The sequence below is a fragment of the Mobula hypostoma genome, chromosome 4 (genome assembly GCF_963921235.1).
Source record: "Mobula hypostoma chromosome 4, sMobHyp1.1, whole genome shotgun sequence".
Taxonomy (NCBI): Eukaryota; Metazoa; Chordata; class Chondrichthyes; order Myliobatiformes; family Myliobatidae; genus Mobula; species Mobula hypostoma.
In genome coordinates, this window is record NC_086100.1 from 84,554,635 (window position 1) to 84,577,765 (window position 23,131).

Sequence of the window (23,131 nt, forward strand, 5' to 3'; positions counted from 1 at the left end):
TCCAGTAAATGCCAGTTCTGTGGGCAGAATGCCTTGGTAATGAGAGAAGTCAGAGGCGAAAACCAGACTCTTTCGAGCTGATGCAAAGGTGACAGTAACTCAATTAACCAGGCGTCACAACAGAGGCATGCAGAAAAGCATCTCTGAATGCACAACATGTTGAACCTTGAAGCAGCAGAAGCCCATGGGCATACACTCTGCAGCCACTTTACTAACTACAGGAAGTGCCTAATGAAGTGGTCACGGGGTGAAGATGGGCAACGGTACCTGGGATTGTGCTAAAGATTTTCAGCTCATTGCATTCAGATCAATGCATTCTCTAGGTACACTCAGCATACACCATAGATATAGTCTGATGTCGGTGGATAGGGTTGGGGAGGGGTGGGGTATATTTAAACTACCACATGAGTAGTTGATCAGTTCGATTGCTTTGCTCTAATAGTGTCCAGCTTCTTGACTAGCCATCAGATACAATTGAGCATTGTTAGGAATCAGTCAAATGAAACCCAGGATTGGGTATATGCTTCACCTGCTGGAGATGGAGGAATACTTTTCCTAAAAGAGATTAGGGAGCCAGTTTGCATTCTGGTTGCTATTATTGAAACTAACTTTATATTCCAGGTTTATTTAATTCATTAAATCAAATCCTCTGGGTGCAATTCTGGAATTTGAACACTGACTACAGATTATTAGTCCATGTCTTTGAGATTATTGACCCAACAATGCAGCATCCTTGCCATCCCATGTCTGAACTATACCCTCTGCATTGAACAAAAGAGCATTGTACAGGCCTTTGGCTCACAATATTGTGCCTTTTAACCTACTCTGAGATCAATCTAAATCTTCCTCCTTTTTTCCTATAATCCATAAGCCTACCTAAGAAGTTCTTAAATCTCCCTAATGTATGTGCCTCCACTACCACCCTGGCAGGATGTTCCATTCACCCACCGCTCTCCGTGAAAGGAATTTACCTCTTACATTCCCCCTATATTTTCCTCCAATCACCTTAAAATTACGCTCCCTTGTGTTAGTCATTTCCACCCTGTAAACAAGACTGGCTATCCATTCTAATCACAAACAAGAGAAACTCTGCAGATGCTGGAAATTCGAGCACCGCACACAATACTGGAGGAACTCAGCAGGCCAGGCTGAGTACAGTCGACGTTTTAGGCCGAGACTCTTCGGCTGGACCGGAGAAAAAAAGATGAGGAGTCAAAGTTAGAAGGTTGGGGGAGGGGAGGGAGAAACACAAGGTGATAGGTGAACAACACACACAAAAAATGGTGGTGAACGCAGCAGGCCAGGCAGCATCTATAGGATGCTTCATCACGAAGGGTCCCAGCCCAAAACGTCGATTGTACTTCTTCCTATAGATGCTGCCTGGCCTGCTGCATTCACCAGCATTTTTTGTGTGTGTTGCTTGAATTTCCAGCATCTGCAGATTTCCTCATGATAGGTGAAACTGGGAGATGGGGGAGGGGTGAAGTTAAGAGTTGGGAAGTTGATTGGTGAAAGAGATACAGGGCTGGAAAAGGGGGAATCTAATAGGAGAGGACAGAAAGCCAATAAAGAAAGAAGAGGAGGGAGGATCATCAAAGTGGGGCGATAGGTAGGTAAGGAGATAAGATGAGAGAGAAATCGGAAATGGTGAAGGAGAGGGGTGGGGGCATTACCGGAAGCTTGAGAAATCAATGTTTATTCCATCAGGTCCGAGGCTACCCAGACGGAATATAAGGTGTTGTTTCTCCAACCTGAGTGTGGCCTCATTGCGACAGTAGAGGAGACCATAGATTGACAGTCGGAATGGGAATGGGAAGTGGAATTAAAATGGGTGGCCACTGGGAGATCCCGCTTTTTCTGGCGGATGGAGTGTAGGTGCTCAACGAAGCAGTCTCCCAATGTATGTCAGGTCTCACCTATACACAGGAGGCCACACTGGGAGCACTGGATATAGTAGATGACCCTTAACAGACTCCCAGGTGAAGTGTCATCTCATCTAGAAGGACTGTTTGGGGGCCTGAATGGTAGTGAGGGAGGAGGTGTAGGGGCAGGTGCAGCACTTGATCCGCTTGCAAGGATAAATACCGGGAGGGAGATCAGCAGGAGGGACAAATGGACAAGGGAGTCGTGCAGAGAGTGATCCTTGTGGAAAGCAGAAAGTGGGGAGGGGAGAACGATGTGCTTGGTGGTGGGATCTCATTGGAGATGGCGGAAATTATGGATGATTATGTGCTGGATGCGGACACTGGTGGGGTGGTAGGTGAGGACAAGAGGAGCCCTATCCCTGGTGGGGTGGCAGGAAGAAGGGGTGAGAGCAGACATACGCATATAGCCCCCCTGGCCAGCCTCAGGGTCGCTCGGCTTGCTGTCGTCTAGGGAAACAGCCCTTGGCCCCGCCAAACTGTGAAATTAGTTTGTGTGGATGCTGTGTGATGTACCCCACCCCACCCAAATAACAGACAATACACCAGATACAATTAAATGATTTACAGTTTATAGATATTACTGGAACTATATAATTAATAGAGAATAAAATATAAAAGGAAAATAAAGGGCGCCACACTTATCAAAGTTCAATCTCTTCGTGCACAAACAGTTGGAGCTCAGGACCCTTCTTCTTCACCCTGCGACCCCTCGGACCACCTTGACCAGTTGCCTGGGACCAACAACAGTGGTCGACCAGACATTCCACACGAGTCCGTCTCCGTCTCCTCACCGAACGTCCCACTCGGGGTCCGATCCCGTTAGCGGAGTCACAGCACCTGGTCCATCCTCTGTCTCTCTCTCTCCCGCCTTCTGCCAAAAACCCCACGCATACAATATCTTACAGACACACCAAAGCAAAACCACTATCGCAATTGGTTCATTCGTCCTCTTATCAATAGATAATCCAAAACAAACTACTAGCGGGAAGGACTTTTTCAGCAGTTAACATAACAAAGAAGCCCTTTCAATAATAACATAACAAAGAAGCCATTTTAATTAGACTACGCAGTGACATAAAAAAAAGAAACCCTTTACACGCAAAATGGAAGAGATGCGGTTGAGGGCAGTGTTGATGATGGAGGAAGGGAAGCCCCTTTCTTTGAAGAAGGAGGATATATCTTAAGCTTTGGAATGAAAACTCTCATCCTGAGAGCAGATGCGGTGGAGACGGAGGAATTGCGAGAAGGGGATGACATTTTTACAAGTAACAGGGTGGGAAGAGGTATAGTCCAGATAGCTGTGAGAGTCAGTGGGTTTATAATAGCCGTCAGTAGATAAACTGTCTCCAGAGACAGAGACAGAGAGGTAGAGAAAGGGAAGGGAAGTGTTGGAAATGGACTAGGTAAATTTCAGGGCAGTTTGGAAGTTGGAGGCAAAGTTAATGAAGTTGATGAGCTCCTGGTGGGTGCAGGAAGCAATACCAATGCAGCTGTTGATGTAGCGTAGGAAAAGTAGTGGAATGACACCAGTGTAGGCTTGAAACATAGACCGTTCCACAAAGTTGACAAAAAGGCAGGCATAACTGGGATCCATGCGAGTGCCCATGGCTACAACTTATTTTTGAAGGAAGTAGGAGGAGCCAAAGGAGAAATTGTTGAGAGTGAGGACGGATGGAGGAGAATGGTGTAGAGGGGAACTGGTTGGATCTGGTGTCCAGAAAGAAACAGAGAGCTTTGTGGCCTTCCTGGCAGAGGATGGAGGTGTATAGGGACTGAACATCCTCAGTGAAAATAAGATGCTCAGGACCAGGGAAATTGAAAGCATTGAAAGGATCAAGTGTGTGTGAAGTTGGTGGGTAGGGACTGAACCAGGGGGGATAAAACTGAGTTGAGGTATGCAGATGTGAGTTCAATGGGCAGGAACAAGCTGAAACAATGGGTCTACCTGGACAAGCAGCTTTGTGGATCTTGGGTAGGAGGTAGAAATGGGAGGGGTGGGGTGAGGAAACTATGAGTTTGATGGCAGTGGATGGGAGATCCCCAGAACTAATAAGGTCAGTGATAGTGTGGGAGACAATGGCCTGGTGCTCCTTTGTGGGATCCTGTTCACGGGGTAAGCAAGAGGAGGTGTCTGACAGTTGTCGCCGGGCGTCAGCAAGGTAGAGGTCCGTCCGCCAGACTACTACAGCACCCCCCTCACCTGCAGGTTTGATGGTGAGGTTAGGATTGGAGAGGGAGTGGAGAGCAGAGCAGAGCGTTTAGAAGGAGTAAGGTTGGAATTGTAGACCTGAGTGGTGAAGTCGAAACAGGAGAAGTCCCGTCAGCAGTTGGCAATGAAGAGATCCAGAGCAGGTCAAAGACGAGAATGGGGTGTCCAGGAAGAGGAGGATGGCTGAAGATCGGCGAAGGGGTCATCGGTGCGGGGTGGAGAGTCCTTGCCAAAGAAGTAGGTCAGGAGATGGAGGTAGCGGAAGAAGAGCTCAACGTCGTGGCGGGCAGGAGCTCACTGTGCTGTGGGTGCTGGGGACAAAGGTGAGGCCCTTACTGAGCACAGAACATTCTGCCTCAGGGAGGGGAAGGTGAAGATCTGGTACGGATGAGAGCTGTGATCGGTGGGGGGGGAAGGGGGTTGGTAGTGTCAGAGGAGAGGGGAGAGTTGGGGTGTTCAGGGAAGGTGGGGTGAGAGGAAAATGGAGTCTCCAAGGACCCAAGAGCTGGTGGTAGGGCCTGAGGGACATTGGACTGCAGAGTGGTGGTGGGGGAAGGGGAGACAGTGGCTGTACGTAAAGTCCCGGAATGGACGTGCTGTCCGATTCGGAGTTGGAGGTCGCACTATCGACACGGAAGGTGTCTGAGGTAATTGGAAACTGCATTAATGCTGGTGGCGTGCGGGTTCTGAATCTGTTCAGGATTATTGGGCTATCCATTCTACCTCTGCCTCTCATCATCTGTTCACCCCTGTTAGGTCACCACTCCTCTTCTTTCACTCCAAACAGAAAAGCCCTCGCTCGCTCAACCTATCTTAATAATGGTTCATACAGATCCCGATAAATCCCGTCTAAATCATCTCTGAAGCTTCTATATCCTTGGTATATAATGAGGTGTGCAGAACAAGATCACAATATTCCAAGTGTGGTCTAACCCATATTTCATAGAGCTTCAACATTACCTCTTGGATCTTAAACTCAGTCCCCTGATTAATGAAGGCCAACACACCATATTCCTTCTCAACAAATCTATCAACCTGTGTGGCACTTCGAGGGATCTATGGACATGGGCCCCAAAATCCTTCTGTTCCTCCACACTACCAATCATCCTGCCATTAACTTTGTTTTCTACCTTCAAATTAGACCTTCCAAAATGTATCACTTCCCACTTTTCTGAGTTGAATTCCATCCGCCGCTTCTCAGTCCAGTCAATGGCCCGTTGCAACCTACAATAATCTTCCACAATATGTACAACTTCACCAACCTTTATGTAATTTTACACTTACAATTACTCATCTAAGGCATTTATAAAAATCACAAAGTGCAGGGATCCCAGAACAGATCCCTGTGGAACACCAACCTCCAGGCAAAATACTCTCTATCTATTACTACCTCCTGCCTCCTTGCTCGATTCGGAAAGCTTCCTGTCTGCGGTGATTGCTCTGTTTTGTTATGTAGTATTGTGATAATCTGCCTCAATGACTACCAATGACATCCACAATGACGAAGTGCTTTGAGAGTTTGGTGATGAAACATATAAACCCCTGCCTGAGAAGCAACTTAGATCTGTTCCAATTAGCCTACAGGCAAAACAGATTCACAGCAGATGCCATTTCATTGGCTCTTCACTCAACCCTGGAACATCTGGACAGCAAAGATGCCGATGTCAGGATGCTCCTTACCAACTACAGCTGAGCATTCAATACCATCATCCCCTCAAAACTAATCAATAAGCTTCTTTCCTAGTGTAAGACTCCCAGAAGGTTAATTTGCAGGTTAAGTCTGTGGTAGTGAAGGCAAATGCAATATTTGCATTTATTTCAAGGGGAGTAGAATATAAAAGCAAGGAGAAAATGCTGCGGATTCATAAGAAACCAGTCAGGCCGCACTTGGAGTATCATCAACAGTTTTGGGCCCCATATCTCAGAAAGAATGTGCTGTCATTGGAGAGAGTTCAGAGAAGGTTCATGAAGATGATTCTGGAACTGAAGGGGTTAACACATGAGGAGCGTTTGACAGCTTTGGGCCTGTACTCACTGGAATTTAGAAGAATGCGGAGGAATCTCATCGAAACCTACTGAATGTAGGAAGGACTTGACGGGGATGTGGAGAGGATGTTCCCTGTGGTGGGGGTATTCAGAACTAGAGGGCAGAGCCTCAAAACTGAGGGGTGACCTTTTAGAATAGAGGCAAGGTGTTTTTTTTTTGCCAGAGAGTAGTAAATCTGTGGAATGCTCTACCACAGACAGTCTGTGGGTATATTTAAGGTGGAAGTTGTTAGTTTCCTGATCGGTCAGGGCATCGAAGGATATGGCGAGAAGGCAGGTGTATGGGATTGGGACAGTGATGGACTGCATGGCCTAACTCTGCTGTTATGTTTTATGGCCTTATGGTCTAAGACCTTGGCCTCAATACCTCCTTGTGCAATTGGACCTGAATTGCAGATCCCAGTCAGTTCGGATTGACAACAACATCGCCTCCACAATCCTCATCAGCACAGGTCCACCACAAGACTGTGCTTAGTCCCGGGCTCTTCTCGCTTTATACTTATGACTGTATGACTAGGCACAGCTCCAGTGCCAGATTTAAGATTGCTGATGGCAACCACTGTCATAGGCTGAATCACAGGCGGTGATGAGTCAGCATACATTTGGGAGATTGAAAATCTGGCTGAGTGGTGTCATAACAACAACCTCTTACTCAATGTCAGTGTAACTCAGGTTAATTAAACCCAAAAGGTGTAATGTTAGAAAGCTCCACCTGTGGAAGGATAAAAACGAGGTTTACTGCATTAAACAGAAACTTGGGGAAAAAACCTGTGCGAGAATGAGGCGTGGTTGATGCAGTGTGAGAAAACGAGAGAAATGCAGCAAACTATTAGAAACTAAAGATATAAACTGTTAAAAGTGGAATTAATAGTGAGTATCTCTACTCTACTCTCTTGAAAACCTCAGGGTGAAACCCCTGGAGGAGAGAAGATAGCGATAAAAGATCGATTGAAGCTACAGCTTAACAAGACAATACGGCTGTAACGAGACAATATGGGCAGAGGCGAGTGTGCAAGAGCTCTACCGGGTAACCAGGAATTAGTTTTGTGAAACCACACCAAGGGATTTAGTGAGTTAAAACTTTTACTCTTCCGAGCGTATAAATTTGTGTGTGAGATGTGTTCAGTAGTGTTGTAACTGAAAATGTTTGGAAGTGACAGTGTGATATTGAGTTAATTTGAAATAAAAAATAGAATGTGTATAAAAACTTACTGTTGTATACTGGCCAGAATTTTTTTTTTGTGCAAGTGTTGTGAATCGACTTTCTGTGGATGATCAACTATTTCATCCAATGAAACAAGAAACAAGATGATGAGCCACACAAGATGAAAGATCCAGCACGGGAACCAAATGTTTCATGATGTGGAGGATTTAATATGGTTGGATGTACAAGTTTATTTTCATTCATAGGATCTGAATTTGATTTTCTTCAAGAACTGACTATTTTTGCAAAGACTTTGAAAAGTTACTGAATGAGATTTACTTTGCTTAAAAGTTGTGATGTGGAGAATTGTTGTGAGGAGTTAAGCTGTAGAGATATATAAGTTTTGAATTTATAGACATACTGACTAGAACCGAAACTGAAGTTAACCATGATAGTTAAGAATAGGAATTCAATTAGTTTTCTAGGTGAACCAGGGATAAATAAAATAAAAGGTTAGTCTGTAAACCTTTAAATAGGGAATACCACTAGATCGAATTAGTCAGAGAAAATGGAGTAATAAAGGTTATTCTAATGAATATCACCGACTCTAACTAAACAGAAATTTGGAACCTAACAGAATGTTGGAATTTTGAATTGTTCTTACTCTTGTAAGTATTTTGTAGATTTTGTGTTTTTTAAAAATATAAACAAAACTTACCTCTAGAAGTGTATGTTTTCTATTCACTGCCTCCTTCGATACCTAGAGCTTCTGATGACCTACTAGCACCTAGTGTAGTACCACATAATTTGATTTTCTCATAAAGAGTGTGGCACCAGTCGCAGAAGATAAGACCAGTGCTACACAGGTGTTACATCAGCAAGACCAAGGAGGCTGTTGAACAAAAAGAGATAACTTTACTCAACTTCACTTGCCCAATCACTGAAATGTCCCTACAACTTATGGACTCACTTTCAAGGACTTTTCATCTCACGTTCTCGATATTTATTGCTTATTTATTTATTTATCATTATTATTCATTTCTTTTTGTATTTGCAGTTTGTTGTCTATTGCACACTGATTGAACACCCAAGTTGGTGTGTTATAGTTATTATTCTATTATGATTTTATTATGCCCACAAGAAAATGAATCTCAGGGTTGTATATGGTGACATATATGTACTTTGAAAATAAATTTACTTTGAACTTTGATAGTATATTGACCGGCTGCATCACAGACTGGTATTGAAACACCAATTCCCTTGAACGGAAAAGGCTACATAAAGTAGTGGACATGGTTCTGTCCATCACGGGTAAAGCCCTCACCAACCATTGAGCACATCTATACAGAGCATTGTCCCAGGGAAAGCATCATCAGGGACACCCACCCCCCAGGTTATGCTTTCTTTTTGCTGCTGCCATCCGGAAGAAGGTACAGGAGCCTCAGGACTCACACCACCAGGTTTAGGGACAGTTATTACCCCTCAACCATCAGGCTCCTCAACTTCACTTGCTCCATCACTGAAATGTTTCCACAACCCATGTACTCACTCTTAAGGATTTTTCATCTCATGGTCTTGATATTTAATGTTTATTTATTTATTATTAATTTTTTATCTTTTTGAATGTGCACACTGGTCTTTCATTGAATCTATTATAGTTATTATTCTACAATGAATTTATTATGTCTGCAAATAAATGAATCCCAGGGTTGTACATGGTGACATATATGTAATTTGATAATAAATTTACTTAGAACATTAAACTTTGTTCATTAATAAACATGTGAAAGTAATTTGTCCCTGAGGTGCTGCTTTGGGACTGAAAAGACTGTCCTCCATATCCACAGCAGTTTTCCTCTAAGGCAGCCATAAATCCACAAGCTGGAGTCCTGACGAAGGGTCTCGGCCTGAAATGTCGACTGTACCTCTTCCTAGAGATGCTGCCTGGCCTGCTGCGTTCACCAGCAACTTTGATGTGTGTAGCTGGAGTTTTATGCTCATTCTCAATGACATCTATTTTAAAGGTTCCTTTTTGCCAAAAGTCCTTGATGTCAAAATCAGATGCTTTCACTTCTCTCCTGTAAGCCAGGACAGTAATGGAGTCTGGAGGCAGATTTGCAGCACCAGTCCCTTTCCTAAACTCACTCATCATTGAGGCAGCTCATTATTCGGGTCCGTAGTCTTTTCAGTCCCCCCATTATTAATTGCATCACCAACACCCCTCCCCACTTCCAAACATTCCTACTTGTTACATCATTGACTACACCACTGGCATTTTCCCACTCTGCTAATCTTCCCCACCGACAATCTCCAAGTCCTAATTAGTTTTCTTTCAGTGTCACTCTGTGATATTACAAAGCGAAGTCTTTGTGTAGAATTGCGCATATAGAACCTATTGTACTGCACACAGCATCCGGGGCATCCTTGACAGTAGGATGATGGAGTGTCAGGCCCTCAAACCATGCTGGCATAGGCTCCCACGTAACATCACCTCAAAGCATAAGTTTTGTTCTCTTGATGTATTTTGGTATGGAGCCATAAAGAGAGAGCTTTCAGATGAATCAAGGTCCAAACACTGAGCCAAGTGGATAATATTGCACTCTTTGAGGCCTTGGCCATTCCCTAATAAAGTGGTGTTTATTATCTGAAACTTGAGCAGGAAGGCAAGTATCAATTCTAATCAAACACGCACAATTCTTTGTGTCACAAGTTGGCAGGAGATTGTACGATAGGTTAAGGTAATGCACTTTCAGCCAGAGTTTGTAACATTGATTTGGAGACGTGAATTTGAATCAAAGCTAGGGAACTGAAGTGCAAGTAGCAGAATAATTTACAGAAACTAAAGCTTGTCTTGTTAACAGTAACCAGTAACTTACCAAATGGTATTACACTCACTGAGTTCAGCAAAAGAAACCTTCCTTCCTTACCCAGTCTGGCCTATATCTGCCTCTAGTCCCATCAATGTGGTCGACTCATAACTGTCTCCTGAATTCAAAGGCAATTGGAGATTGATAATAAATTCCAGAAATGTAAATGATGTTGGACCAACAAATAAATAGGTAACTAAGTCTAGCCATGGCCTAAATGAAGGTTTAAAATCAAACAGCATCATCCAAACTTCCAACCTCTTATTTCCAGGAAGGGTAAGTGCATTAAATGAATGAATAGAATATATTTTTAAGAATATACGCAGTGTGTGAAAGATGTGTAGCTAACTGGGAGTAAGTAGGACCCCAATGCTGGAGATGCTGGCCTGGGAGGGCATAATGTTGTGACTTGCTTTCCTTTCCAATGAACTTGGAAGAAGTGCTGGAGACAGTATTGGTGGTAACCCGAATACATTCATAACTCAGTTCTGACACAGTGAGTAGTTTACTCAGCAGCATCCAAATAGCCACTCATTAAGCACAAAGCTAGAGGTGCTGTAAACCTACAATAAAAGTAGAAAATCTGAGCAAAGTTTAGCTGGTCAGGGAACAGGTGGGGATAATGGCCTGAAATAATTCTGCTTCTCTCTCTAATGGGGTGTTACCATGCCTGTGGAGAATTTCCACAATTCCCTGTTTTTAAATAAGCCAATTTTTAAACCAGGACTAGGCAAATTAAGACTGTGATTGTAATCCAGAAGGTTATATTAACTACCCCTCTGGACTTGATCCACCTGTCCTTGGGAGATGAAATTCCCTTCTTTATTTTCCATAAGACCATAAGACATAGGAGCAGAATTGGGCCATTAAGCCCATCAAGTCTACCCCTCCGTTCTATGAAGGCTGATTTATGATCCCCCTCAGGCCCATTCCCCTGCCTTCTCCCCGTAACCTTTCACACTCTTACTAATCAAGATCCTATCAACTCCTGCTTTAACTGTACGAATGACTTGGCCTCCACAGCCATCTGTGGCAACGAATTCCACAGATTCTCCACTCTTTGGCTCAAGAAATTTGTCCTCATCTCTGTTTTCAAGGGCGTCCTTGTATTTTGAGGCTGTGCCCTCTGGCCTGAGACTCTCCCACAATAGCAAACATCCTCTTCATGTCCACTCTGTCTAGGCTTTGTAATATTCGATGGGTTTCAATGAGACCCTCTTCATTCTTCTATACTCCAGTGAGTACAGGCCCAGAACCATCAAACATTCCTCATACATTAGCCCTTTCATTCCCAAGATCATCCTTGGGAACCTCCTCTGGACTCTCTCCAATGGCGGCACATCCTTCCTTAGTTAAGGGACCCAAAACTGATTACCATATTCAAAGTATGGTCTTACCAATATCTTATAAAGCCTCAGAATTATGCCTTTTATATTCTAGTCCACTCGAAGTGAACACTAACCTTTAGAGAATCATGCACTAGGACTTCCAAGTCCCTTTGCACCTCTGATTTCTGAATTGGCTTCCCATTTAGAAAATAATGTGTGCCTTTATTCCTTCTCCCAAAGCGCATGACCATACACTTCCCTACACCGTACTCCATCTGCCACTTGTTTGCCCATTCTCCTAATCTGTCCAAGACCTTCTGCAAAATCCCTGCTTCCTCAACGTTTCCTTCTCCTCCACCTATTTTTGTATTGTCTGCAAACCTGGCCACAAAATCATCAATTTCATCATCCGGATCATTACCATTCTCAAACACATTACATAACTATGATTTGCTCAATAAAGTACAATCATGTTCACAGGGCAAATTTCGCTCTTTGCCATCTGACCAAATGGTTATCTCGTCACATCTGATTATAAAATAAAACTGAGCAGGAAATGAAAACTCAGGTAATATGGAGGCTTATGGAATATCTGGCCTTTTGCGCTGTAACTTATAATGTCTACAGCTACAACACATGAGTCCTTGTTATGTTATTTACTGACAGATGTGTGGGAGAATGGTAGAATCTGAAACAGGTTGACAAGGATGTTCTTAGTGTTTATACTTTATACCTTTCACAAGACTCCTTGGAGCTATCTAGGTTAGACAGATATGGTGCAGTACTTGTAAGAACTGACAGTTTTTTCTCTGAAACAATGTTAAATTGAGCCTATTCATGGATAGATAAAGTTCTTTCACACAACAGCACACACAAAATGGAGGAACTCAAGATTGGCTGCATGTGTATACACAACTGTACATGGACGAGAACTAGCTCATGTATATTTCGATAAACTACCTCATGAATAGAAGGAGTTATACTTCCGCACTGAGGTGAACCTATAGCAGTCTGTCACAGGCAAAATTTTACAAGGCAGTCAGGATGATCTCTTTATCAGCACAAAAAGTGCTGTGTGGAATCCAAGCATTTTGAAGGAAGAACTGAAGTGATGTCACCATCACAGCATGAAATTGCAATGGTTTCATTGCACCCATGTGCTGAGATGGAATATTCTGGTCTAAATGCTAGCGGACTAAAACCTGTCAAAGGCAGGGTTGATGCTGACTTGCAATGCAAACATTACATGGAGTGCTGGCACAAGGAAGCAGCATCCCCTCACCAGCCAGGCCATGCCCTCTTTGCGCTACTACCATCGGGAAAGGGTACAGAAGCCTTAAGTCCATACCACCAGGTTCAGGAACAGTTGTTACCATAAACCATCAGGCTCCTTAACTGTCATAGATAACTTTATTCACCACTATTCTGAACTGATTCTATGACCTACGGAGTCACTTTCAAAAACTCTTTGCAACTCACGTTCTCAGTATTATTTTTGTTTGCACTGTTTGTTTTCTTTTGCACATTGATAGTTTGTCAGTCTTTGTCTGTTTGTGTATAGTTTTTTGTGAAGCCTATTGTATTTCTTTTTCCCGGTAAATGCCTATAAGAAAGTTATCCCATGGTAGACTAAGATAATATACGTACTTCAATAATAAACTTACTTTGAATTTTGAGCTTTTTTGAATGTACACAGAGTACTGTTCCTGTCTGAGAATAAATCAGTACTTCTTGTACCTTCCTGTCAGACTTAGTTATGGTGATTACACCATTAGCTATAGTGATTGCACTTCATAAGAACAATAAATTGAAAGTGGATTGATGTGCAACACAAAGTGATTTGATAGCAAATATTTTCTACTTCACTATAAAGCGGTGACATCTCCAGAGCCAACTTGAGATTCAAGTTGTAGCAAAGGTGCTGCCATCAATCATGATGGATACCAGGCAGGAACAGCCAATATTGTTTTGTTTGCATTTCTTAATAAAAGCAAATGTAGCTACATTCAAATCAAGCTGAAGCATTATTTTCATTGGGAAGACATTCCATCCATTGCTACTGGGAAAGGCTTATGCTCACATTGCAGATTCTAAGATTTGTGATGCGGATTCTAAAGCAGCAATTAGAATGAAGGCATTTTTCAGGATACAAAGGTGCCACAGTAACCCTCCTAGTAGAGCTACAGCCTTACAGTGCCAGAGACCCAGATTCATTCCTGAACTTGGTGCTCTCTGTGCGGAGTTTGCATGTTCTTCCTGAGACCATGTGTGTTTCCACTAGGAGCCCTGGTTTCCTCCCACGTCACAAAGATGGGCAAACTAGAAGGTTGATTGGCCATTGTAAGTTCTCCCTAGTGTGTTGGTAAGTGGTTGAATCTAGGGAATGTCAGTAAAATTACAAACATAGCAGTGGGAGGAGCTGAAGATGGCACCAGAGGTTTTTGCAGACCTGGTCCACTTTTTCCAGTTTGTCTGTGAAACAGTTTAATTTCTTCTCTTCTCATGTTTCTTTTTTCCTTTTCAAGGTGGCTAGGGTCCTGTCGGAGTCCTTGGTCTACAGCTGCACTCTAAGTATGGTTCTTCACGGGTGGTGGGCTCTTGCACTTGGAACTTGCTGTGCAGCCTGGCGTTTCAATATCTCCAGGAAGACACGAGCCTTTGGGTTGAGGCCCTGTGGATGGCCTACTTCCTTTCCGATGTCACTGACTGAAGCGTCACCGGGAGGTAGCAACATTGAGACAGCAGTGTACGCTGCTGCTGAAAGAAGGCCCTTGCACTCGAGTGATCTCTCTCTCTCTCTCTCTCTCTCTCTCTCTCGTGATGGTGAGTGAGAATCTGCGGGCCCTCGAGTAGGGAGAACTCGAATAAGTGACGCTGCAGGCTGTAACATCAAAACAACGACCTGTTGGATTCTCTTCTTGTTTGGTGCAAGAGCGATATCTCTCTCTTCCTCGCTAGGAGACAGAGAGACTGTCTGAGATGTCAAAGTGTTGGGACGGGCAATGGTTTTTGAGTGACTCTAGATCACTGCCTCTGGGGGTTTTGCTATTTGCTTGCATGGTGGGTGGTAGGGGTTGATGCTTTTGCTGGAGAAAGTGGAATGGGGGAGAGCTGATTCTTATGCTGCTGCTTATGCAAGGGGGCGAGGAGGGCCTTGGGGTTCTAATGTTTTCTGTCATTCAGTCTTTGTTTTTTTTCCTGTTTTGCGGATGTCTGCAAAGAGTAAGAATTTCAGGTTGTATACTGTATCCATTCTCTGATATTAAACTGAACCATTGAACCGTTAATGTAGGATTTATGTAAAGGCTGATGGTCAGCACAGGTTTGGTGGGCCAAATGGTCTGTTTCTGCTGTATCTGTCTCTGACTCTATGATTGTGAGTAATTTTATTTTTATAGTAAGATTATTTTATTGGACATTGCTCATCAAATTGAAGTATTATTGTTGAACTGTGATCCAGATATCAAATAAAGGCATAATTTTGACATGGGATTTTCCTTACTTCAACCTGAAGCAAGTCTCCAACACACTCTGAGAGGGTAGACCAGTCAGGACAATAGGCCAAATAATTAAGCTTTAAAGAGACAATGAAGCAATGGTAATCACCTCAGAAAAAGAAAATCAATTCAGCAGAATGTTGAGGAATAATCAGTTATAAAGAAGGCAAGACAGTGATTATACTTCATTAGGAGTTTGAAGACATTTAGAATGTCAACAAATACACTCAAAAGCTTCTATAGTTGTACTGTGGAGAGCATTCTGACAGGCTGCATCACTGTCTGGTGTGGAGGGGCTACTGAACAAGACCGAAAGAAGCTGCAGAGAGTTGTAAATTTAGTCGGCTCTTGGTTACTAGGCTACAAAGTACCTAGAACATCTTCAAGGAGTGGTGTCTCAGAAAGGTAGCGGCCATTATTAAGGACCCCCAGCGTGCAGGGCATGCCCTTTTCTCACTGTTACCATCAGGTAGGAGGTACAGAAGCATGAAGTCACACACTCAGCAATTCAGGAACAGCTTCTTCCCCTCTGCCATCCAATTCCTGAATGGACTTTGAACCTGTTAGCACTACCTCACTTCTTTAATATACAATTATTTCCGGGTTTTGCGTGATTTTAATCTATTTAATATATGTTATCTGTAAATTTATTTATTTATTTATTTATTTACTTATTATTTATTTTTCTCTTTCTTCTATATTATGTATTCCACTTAACTGCTGCTGCTAAGTCAATGAATTTCACAACACATGCCAGTGATAATAAACCTGATTCTGATACTGATACTCACTGATGGGACTACAGAGAAGAAATCCAAGTCTGTGATCCAGAAATTATTGCATAAAAGTTAGGAATAATCATGTGGATCAGATAGTCAGAGCAAGAGCCATGTCTGAGTACACAGAGGCACAGTGTGATTTGAATCTGTTTGCTGGGGGTACGGGGTAATACAGGATGACACTGTGGTGGAGTGCCACAGAGCAGCATGGAGCCAAGCCAAAAGGTTATGCCATTCCATGAACTAAAACATAGCTGAGGGAGTCAAACCAATGAAGAATACCATTCAACAGAATGTGCAAATACAGTGGACAACACGTAAAAAAGTGCTGACAGTATTGTTTTCAAAGAGCAAATGTGTGGTGCATTTATGTAAGTACTGTATGTAACACGCTATAATGTTCCACTGTTAAGGTAATGGTCAGGTTATCCACTACTACCAAGGAAGACCCCAGTGTGGGATGTTTGCACGTACCACTGGACCCAGACTTCTGAGGTCGAGAGTGTAGAACTGCCCCAATGCGATGGCTTTCTCACTTTAAAAACTGTCCCGCACAGGTTTCTCGTCATCGTCGGACAAGATGGACAAACCACCACATTAACCCATTACTTGTCCATTAACATTGAGCAGAAAATGTTTGACTGAGTGGGAATTTATACCTTCCATGCAGTGATTTCTAGCACCGATTTCAGACCTTGGGAAGTCAGGCACACTCTTCCATTCATGGTGGACGTCCTGTACAGGTTTTGGCAGATAACAAGGGAAATAACACCCAGAAACCACATTTGTCAGAACAGTCCTGAGAATTCAAAGCTGATCTGTTACTTGAGCTTAGTTCCTGGTTTGGAGGTGCACAGTTGGTGTTTTGTTACTTTGCCAGGTTGAAAGATGTTGCTTTATTAGGGGAGGACTGTGTGACCTATTGAGTGAAAACAATATCCATTGTGCTCATTGACCTAGATTGTCAAGTCAAGTCAAATTTATTGTCATTTAACTATATACATGGATACCGCCAAACGAGACAGCGTTTCTCCATACCGGGGAGTAAAGCGCTGTAGTACACATTAACACACAGTAACTTAGGAAAATAAGAATTAAATCTACAAATGAATTGTGTGTAAATAAACAAACTAAAGTAACTGATTTAGTTCTCTCTCGAGTTACTTCTTTTGAACCAATTGTCAAAGATGTCATCTGTACTGACTTTGATTTTGTACATTTAGCCAAGGCGAGCTTAGCCTGCCAGAAGCAAATAAAATGAAAAACCATGGAGGGAGGAAATAATGCAATGTGGCTACAAGATAAAAGATAGCCATAAAGGATGGTAGATGTTGGCTCTTGTACGCAAGAATATATTGGTAGCTTGACCATTCAGGTGATGAGTGACTCCTGTGAGTTTGTGGTTCTGGTCTATTTCCAACTTCAACCAGATGGTCAGTATCCAACCTGGCCTCCTGTCAGATTCAGAAGGTATCTGAGCTAAGGGAAGGGCTTGTGTTTGGTATGGGTGTGACTACTGCCCAAGCAGCATATCAGACCGTCTGTGTGGGCTTTGCTGGAACTCAGATTGGTGGTTGATGTAGGAGGACAATGCAGATTGGTAAGCAGAAGTCAGACTTTGGTAGGACAGGAGAAACACACAAGCCCAGGGTGTGCCATGCACTGTCAAGTGAGTAGGTGAGGGGTAGAATTTGAGGAGAATTGACAGGAATGTGGGGAGAATAAAACAGGATTACTGTAAATGCATGGTTGATGGCTGGTGCGCACTCAAATAGGCCGAAGAACCTGTTTCAACGCAACATGACTCTTGAGGGTGATGGGTATACTGAGCAAGCTGCCAGATGAAGTAGTGGAGATGAGTACAGTTACAGTGTTAAAAGGATATTTAGACAGATACATTACATAGATGTGAAAGATTGAGAGGGAAATGATCCTTGCATCCTGTAGATAAATATAACTAGCTTCGATAGTCATCTTGGTCAGCAAGGACGAATTGGGTCATAGGGCCCGTTTCTCCAATGTATAACTCTATGATTCCATTAGTGAAATACGATTTAGCCAGGCATCTAATGAACAGCAAAGGCTCAGAGGAGGTAAATAAAATTTCATCACTTGATTTCACCTTCACAGTCACAGGCACAGTGTGGGCAATTCAGAGGACAGCAGTACAGGGCATATAGCTTGCAGAGTCATTGAGTATTGGTACATAAGGTTCATTGTCTGTGGTGATGCACCCAGTGGATGCTGGGGAAATAGAATTCTTATCAATTCAGTGACAGGGCCACAATGGCAAAGCATAGAAACAATGACATCGCGCACTGTGGGAAGTCTACATTCCAGCAGCTTGACTCATCAGCAAGAGTGCTGACATGATTCCCCGGGAGGCTTTGACAGGGTAGACTTAGAGAGGATGTTTCCTCTTGTGGGAGAATCAAGAACAAATAATGTTTAAAAAGAAAGATTTGCCCATTTAAGATGCAGATGAAGTGAACCTTTATCTCTTGGTGATCGTGTGTCTATGGAATGCTTCCTCAAAGGTTGATGGAAAGAGAAAAGGTAGTTTCTTAGTAAGTGTAAGATGCACACTGGTCCTTTTCTCTGTATATTAATCTCAGGCAAGCAAGAACAAAAAGTACACTTCTCTATTAATAAGAGTCCTTAGAGAGCGCCCTTATACAAGGGATGATTAAATTGCAAGACACTGTAAATATCTCCAGCTTAAATGGAAGGAGCCCAATACATAAATGTTATCGTCCTCCAAGTGTGGTCTCACCAACATTCTAGATGAATGTGGCAAAACCTTCCTGTTCTTAAACTCCAGATGCTTGCCAAACCACCCTGTTGAACATCTCTGAGCTAAAGCAATGACTGTAGATTTATGACCTTGTATATCCAGTTCAGTCTGCCTCAGGGCTGACGATCAGTTCTCACTGCCAAGCTGATCAGTTCTCTCTGCGAGACCATAGACATGCCGTCAAGCTTCACTGTACCCAGTTAGCTCTCCATTTTGTAACATGTCTACATTTGCATTTCTACTTGTCTAACTTCTGCCATGCTGTTTTTGTCCTGGGCATCTCTAACACATCCTTAACTTATTCACATTCCTGGCCACAAAAGTCAATTAACCCTGAAGCTTATTCGGCTGTCTCTAATTACCTCCTCACAACAAAGTGATACTCACGTAAAGTAAGTTTCCCTTCCTATCATGTTTTGAGATATTTTCTGCTCACCACTGAGCCAGTAGGTCCCACTATTAGCTCAAACAAGGGAGTGCATCCTTGCAGAAGAGCGGGCATGTTGTGCATTGTTCCACGGTGAGAATTGGATGGCCTCCAACAAGATCAGAACCTCATTTGGAGACTTGTGTGCGCAATGACCCAAAGAGCCAGGGCTTTGTGCTTTAGCTCTTGGTAGGGTCACCCATGCCAAGCAGGTCAAAGGGTAGAGGTGTGGCCACCGGTCCTCCAATTTCGGGGGTTCAGCTCAGGGCTAACAACCCTGACTGATAAAACAAAATTGTTACAGAAACAGCAATGAAGAATTCTTCTATATCTGTGTGCGACAGTAGGGACAGACTGATGGAGGGCCTTCATTGTTGCCCTAAACGCCAGTGGCGTAACGGGCAGTAAGAATGATAAGAAGGGAATCAGATGGGTGAGACACTCCTCATTTTCAGTAGTTTATCCAGTTAAATGCAACCTCTTTTCCTTCACCCCGTCTGCTGTTGTCCAAGGGAATGTTTAACAAACCACTCGTTTCTGAGCTGGCTAGGTTTTGCACAAGCCTTGACTGGCAAGGCGTCTTTCATCACTTGCCACAACATTCCCTGTGGACTTTTACAGTCAGAGACAATAAATGCCAAAAAGGCAAAGTCCTTGAAAATTTGTACCGATGTTAAGAAGAAAACAACTAGTGAAAAACCTGAAGGTTATTGATGACTGCTCTAATAGACTCCAAAGAGCCACCCTGAACATTTAGCATGTAAAGTTAAGACAGGTGGTCAGTCGCAGATTGATCTAACCAGGTCATATCTAGATAATTGCTAATTGTTTGTTGATATTTTTCGACCAATAACTTGCATTGCTGGCATTAATCATTGTATTCTGCTTGCTTTGCAAACTTGGGGTGGACATATACTGCAAGCTTGCCATTACCATTTTGGTGTCCAAAATTAATTTGCTCATGTTTGGTCTAGATGTCATTTTGGAGCTAAAAGACTAATAATAGCACTCAGAAATTTATGCCACTGAGTCCAATATCTCATCCAGAAGTTTCCCATTATAAAGACTGGTACACTCTCTCCTTGGTTTTGGTAAATTAGCATGAAATAGGAGAACTAAACAAAGGTTGAAAGGTTGTCTGAGGTGTTAGCATTGGGAAATAGTGGAAAAAATTATATTATGAAATAAACAGTGAAAGGAAGGCTAGTACAATGGAAAGAACTTTAGAAAATCATTCAACAGCTTCTGATTACCACAACCAACGAAGTGTAAATACCTGACAAGTAAAAGATAGATAGAGGGATAGATAAAATGATAAAAAGAACATTGTTGAGTGGCCATGGAACTGACAAAGCCAAAGCAGAGAGATTGTTTCTACAACTATGTAAAGAATATGTGAAGCCTTTTTTAAAAAAATCTGCTTTCACCTCTGCACAGAACACCAGAAATATCATCACTTTGATCATTTAAGTAATATTTCTCATATTGAAATCATGCACAGAATGTTCTGGCATTGGAGTGTAATGAGATTGCATACCAGTGACACGGATGAACAGTTCTAAACAGAGTTTAGTCAAAAAATGTGAATAGAGGAATGGCTGAATACAATAAACAAATAAAACTTTTAACACAGTGCTGGATAACAAGAAGACAAGGTTGAAATGAAGTAACCAAAATGAATGCTCAAATAATATTTTTATATCTTAATTAATGACTAGTATTAACAGGAAATCCCCTTCTTGTTCCCTGGGAGATTATACACTGTTCCGTCGATGCGCACTTTGATGCTTAAACAATGGTTTATTTTTAGGTAGCACAGGTGGGTTGAGTTTCAGTGAATTTACCTATGAAATATAACCTAAGTAAATCAATGTCAGTGTGTGTCACTCTTGCCAACCTCGTAACCCTGTACTTTATAAAGGAGGCAGGAATGCAAAGGTCCTGCCACAAACCACTGCACAGCAGGGCTGCAACAAAGCTAGCCAGCCTCTGGATTCTGTTGATACATGGTTTGATGCGATGATGTATCTCCACAGTGTTATACTCGCTGCAATTACTTGTGAGTATGATGTTTGTTTTGCTGGAATTTTAATTAATGCTATAATTTCCACATAGATCTTTCATTGTCAGATAAAAATATGCATCTTAATTTTTTAATTCTACTAATGAACAAGAATCCGATTTGCTGCAATAGTCCAGAATCATCATTGTACATGGAGACTGTAGCAAGGCTATTCACCTGGGTGTCTGAGCATTATTTGAAGAATAGCAGTGGATACATTCTTGGGATCTTGTTCAAAGTTCTTACTATTTTCATTGCTATTTATCAGGACTAGCTACACATATTTTTGCCCGGTGAATCTATTACACTATAGCATCGTTGCAAACATAATTTATTGTGTGCAAAGCTCTTTGGAGAATCACCTGTTTGTTAAGATGAAGTCTAAATATGTTCCCTATATTTCTCTCCATTACTTTCCCTCTGTTCAGTCCTTCTATCCCTCTTCCTCTTTCTCTCCCTCTCGCTCCACATCCCTCTCTTTTTCTATCTCTTTTGTAATAGCATAGCCTGATAACGTAGACTGTATATTCTTGGAGTGGAATTTTAAATATGGTCATGTATTTACAAATTATGTTAGACTGTAAAAGTGTGAAGAAGAGGTAAGGGTTTCCTAGAAATTGCTTTTGTCAATATTACAGAAATTCATGCAGTTTAATTCCAACAAATGTGTTTAAAATTAGAGAAAGTACATCAGGCAATTATCTATCAAGAAATATGCTTTACATATCTGAGACAGACATATATTGCAAGCTTGTCATTACATTTATGGTGTCCGAAAGTAATTTGCCCATGTATGTCCTAGATGTCATTTTGGAGCTAAAAGACTCCAGAAAGCTAATACACTCAGAAATTTATGCCACTGAGTCCAATATCTCATCCAGAAGTTCCCATCATAAAGACTGTTATTGTCTTTTTTGTGGAACTACAAACTTCTATATGTGATTCTTCCTACATATACCCCCACCTTTCTGCGTGATTACGTCTTCTTAAATCTGTATGTTGCATATGTATCCCCTCTCCCATTTTTACCAATCTACTGTCATTGTTTCTGCAACATTTTGTCTAGCTGTCTGTCCATCAGATAAAAGTTCTAAAGACTTAAGCACAAGACCTGTGCTGTTCTTCCAAAGCAAAGCAGGAGCTGTGGTGCAGTTTTTAGCGTAACAACTTTCACAGAAGACTTCTGACTTTCTCCTCTGGAGAGAGCTGTCCCATGCACTATATAGAACATCATAGCTCTTTGAGTGATGTCCAATTCAATACCTATCCATGGACAAAACTGTAAATGATCTGGCCACGTACTTAATGACACTTTGCAGTGCACCGTTTAGCTAATGTGTTTCCATGTATTGGAGAAACTTAAAAATTTCCATTTGCTCTAATCTTTGCTCAGGGAATATAGGCAATATTTGCTTCATCATTAGCCACTGGTGAAATTCCTGAAGACTGGTAGGTGGCTAATGCTGTTCCATTGTTTAAGAAGGGTAGCAAGGACAAGCCAAGGAACTACAGTCCGTTCAGCCTGACATCAGTAGTGGGATGTTAGCGGAATAAATTCTGAGGAAGAGGATCTACCAGCATTTGGATAGACAGAGTCTAATTAGGAGGAGTCAACGTGGCTTTGCATGTGTAGTCATGATTAATGAACCTTTTTGACTTTTTTGAAGAGGTAGCCAAAAAGGTAGTTGAGGGGATGGCAGTGGATGTTTTCTATTGGACTTTGAGGCCTTCAGCATGGTCCCACATGGTAGGCTGGTCTGTAAAGTTAGGTCCCTAGGAATTCAATGAGAACTGAACTCTGTTTTCCAGGTTAGAAATGTCATACACCAGAGGGCAAAAGTTTCAGAGGGGGTAAGTTTAAAGGGAACATGAGGGGCAAGTTCATTACTCAGAATATGGTAGCTACCTGGAATGAGTTACCACGAGTATTAATGGAATCAGGCAGTTTGGTGACACTTAAGAGATTTTTAGATTAGCACATGAATATGAAGGGAATAGGGGGATAGGAGTGATAACTAGAAGGAGGACAAACTTTAGGATAAATTGCATTGAA

At 42.3% G+C, this 23,131-nt stretch overlaps 1 protein-coding gene across 1 annotated transcript in view; it reads left to right on the plus strand.

Annotated features, from left to right (window-relative positions):
- Nucleotides 1-23,131, plus strand: part of LOC134345965 (uncharacterized) — a 130,200-nt gene that overhangs the window by 56,452 nt on the left and 50,617 nt on the right. Inside the window, exon 18 of the mRNA XM_063047309.1 lies at nucleotides 20,894-21,075. Coding sequence (XP_062903379.1) covers nucleotides 20,894-21,075 — 182 coding nt within the window. The remainder of the gene's footprint in view (nucleotides 1-20,893; nucleotides 21,076-23,131) is intronic.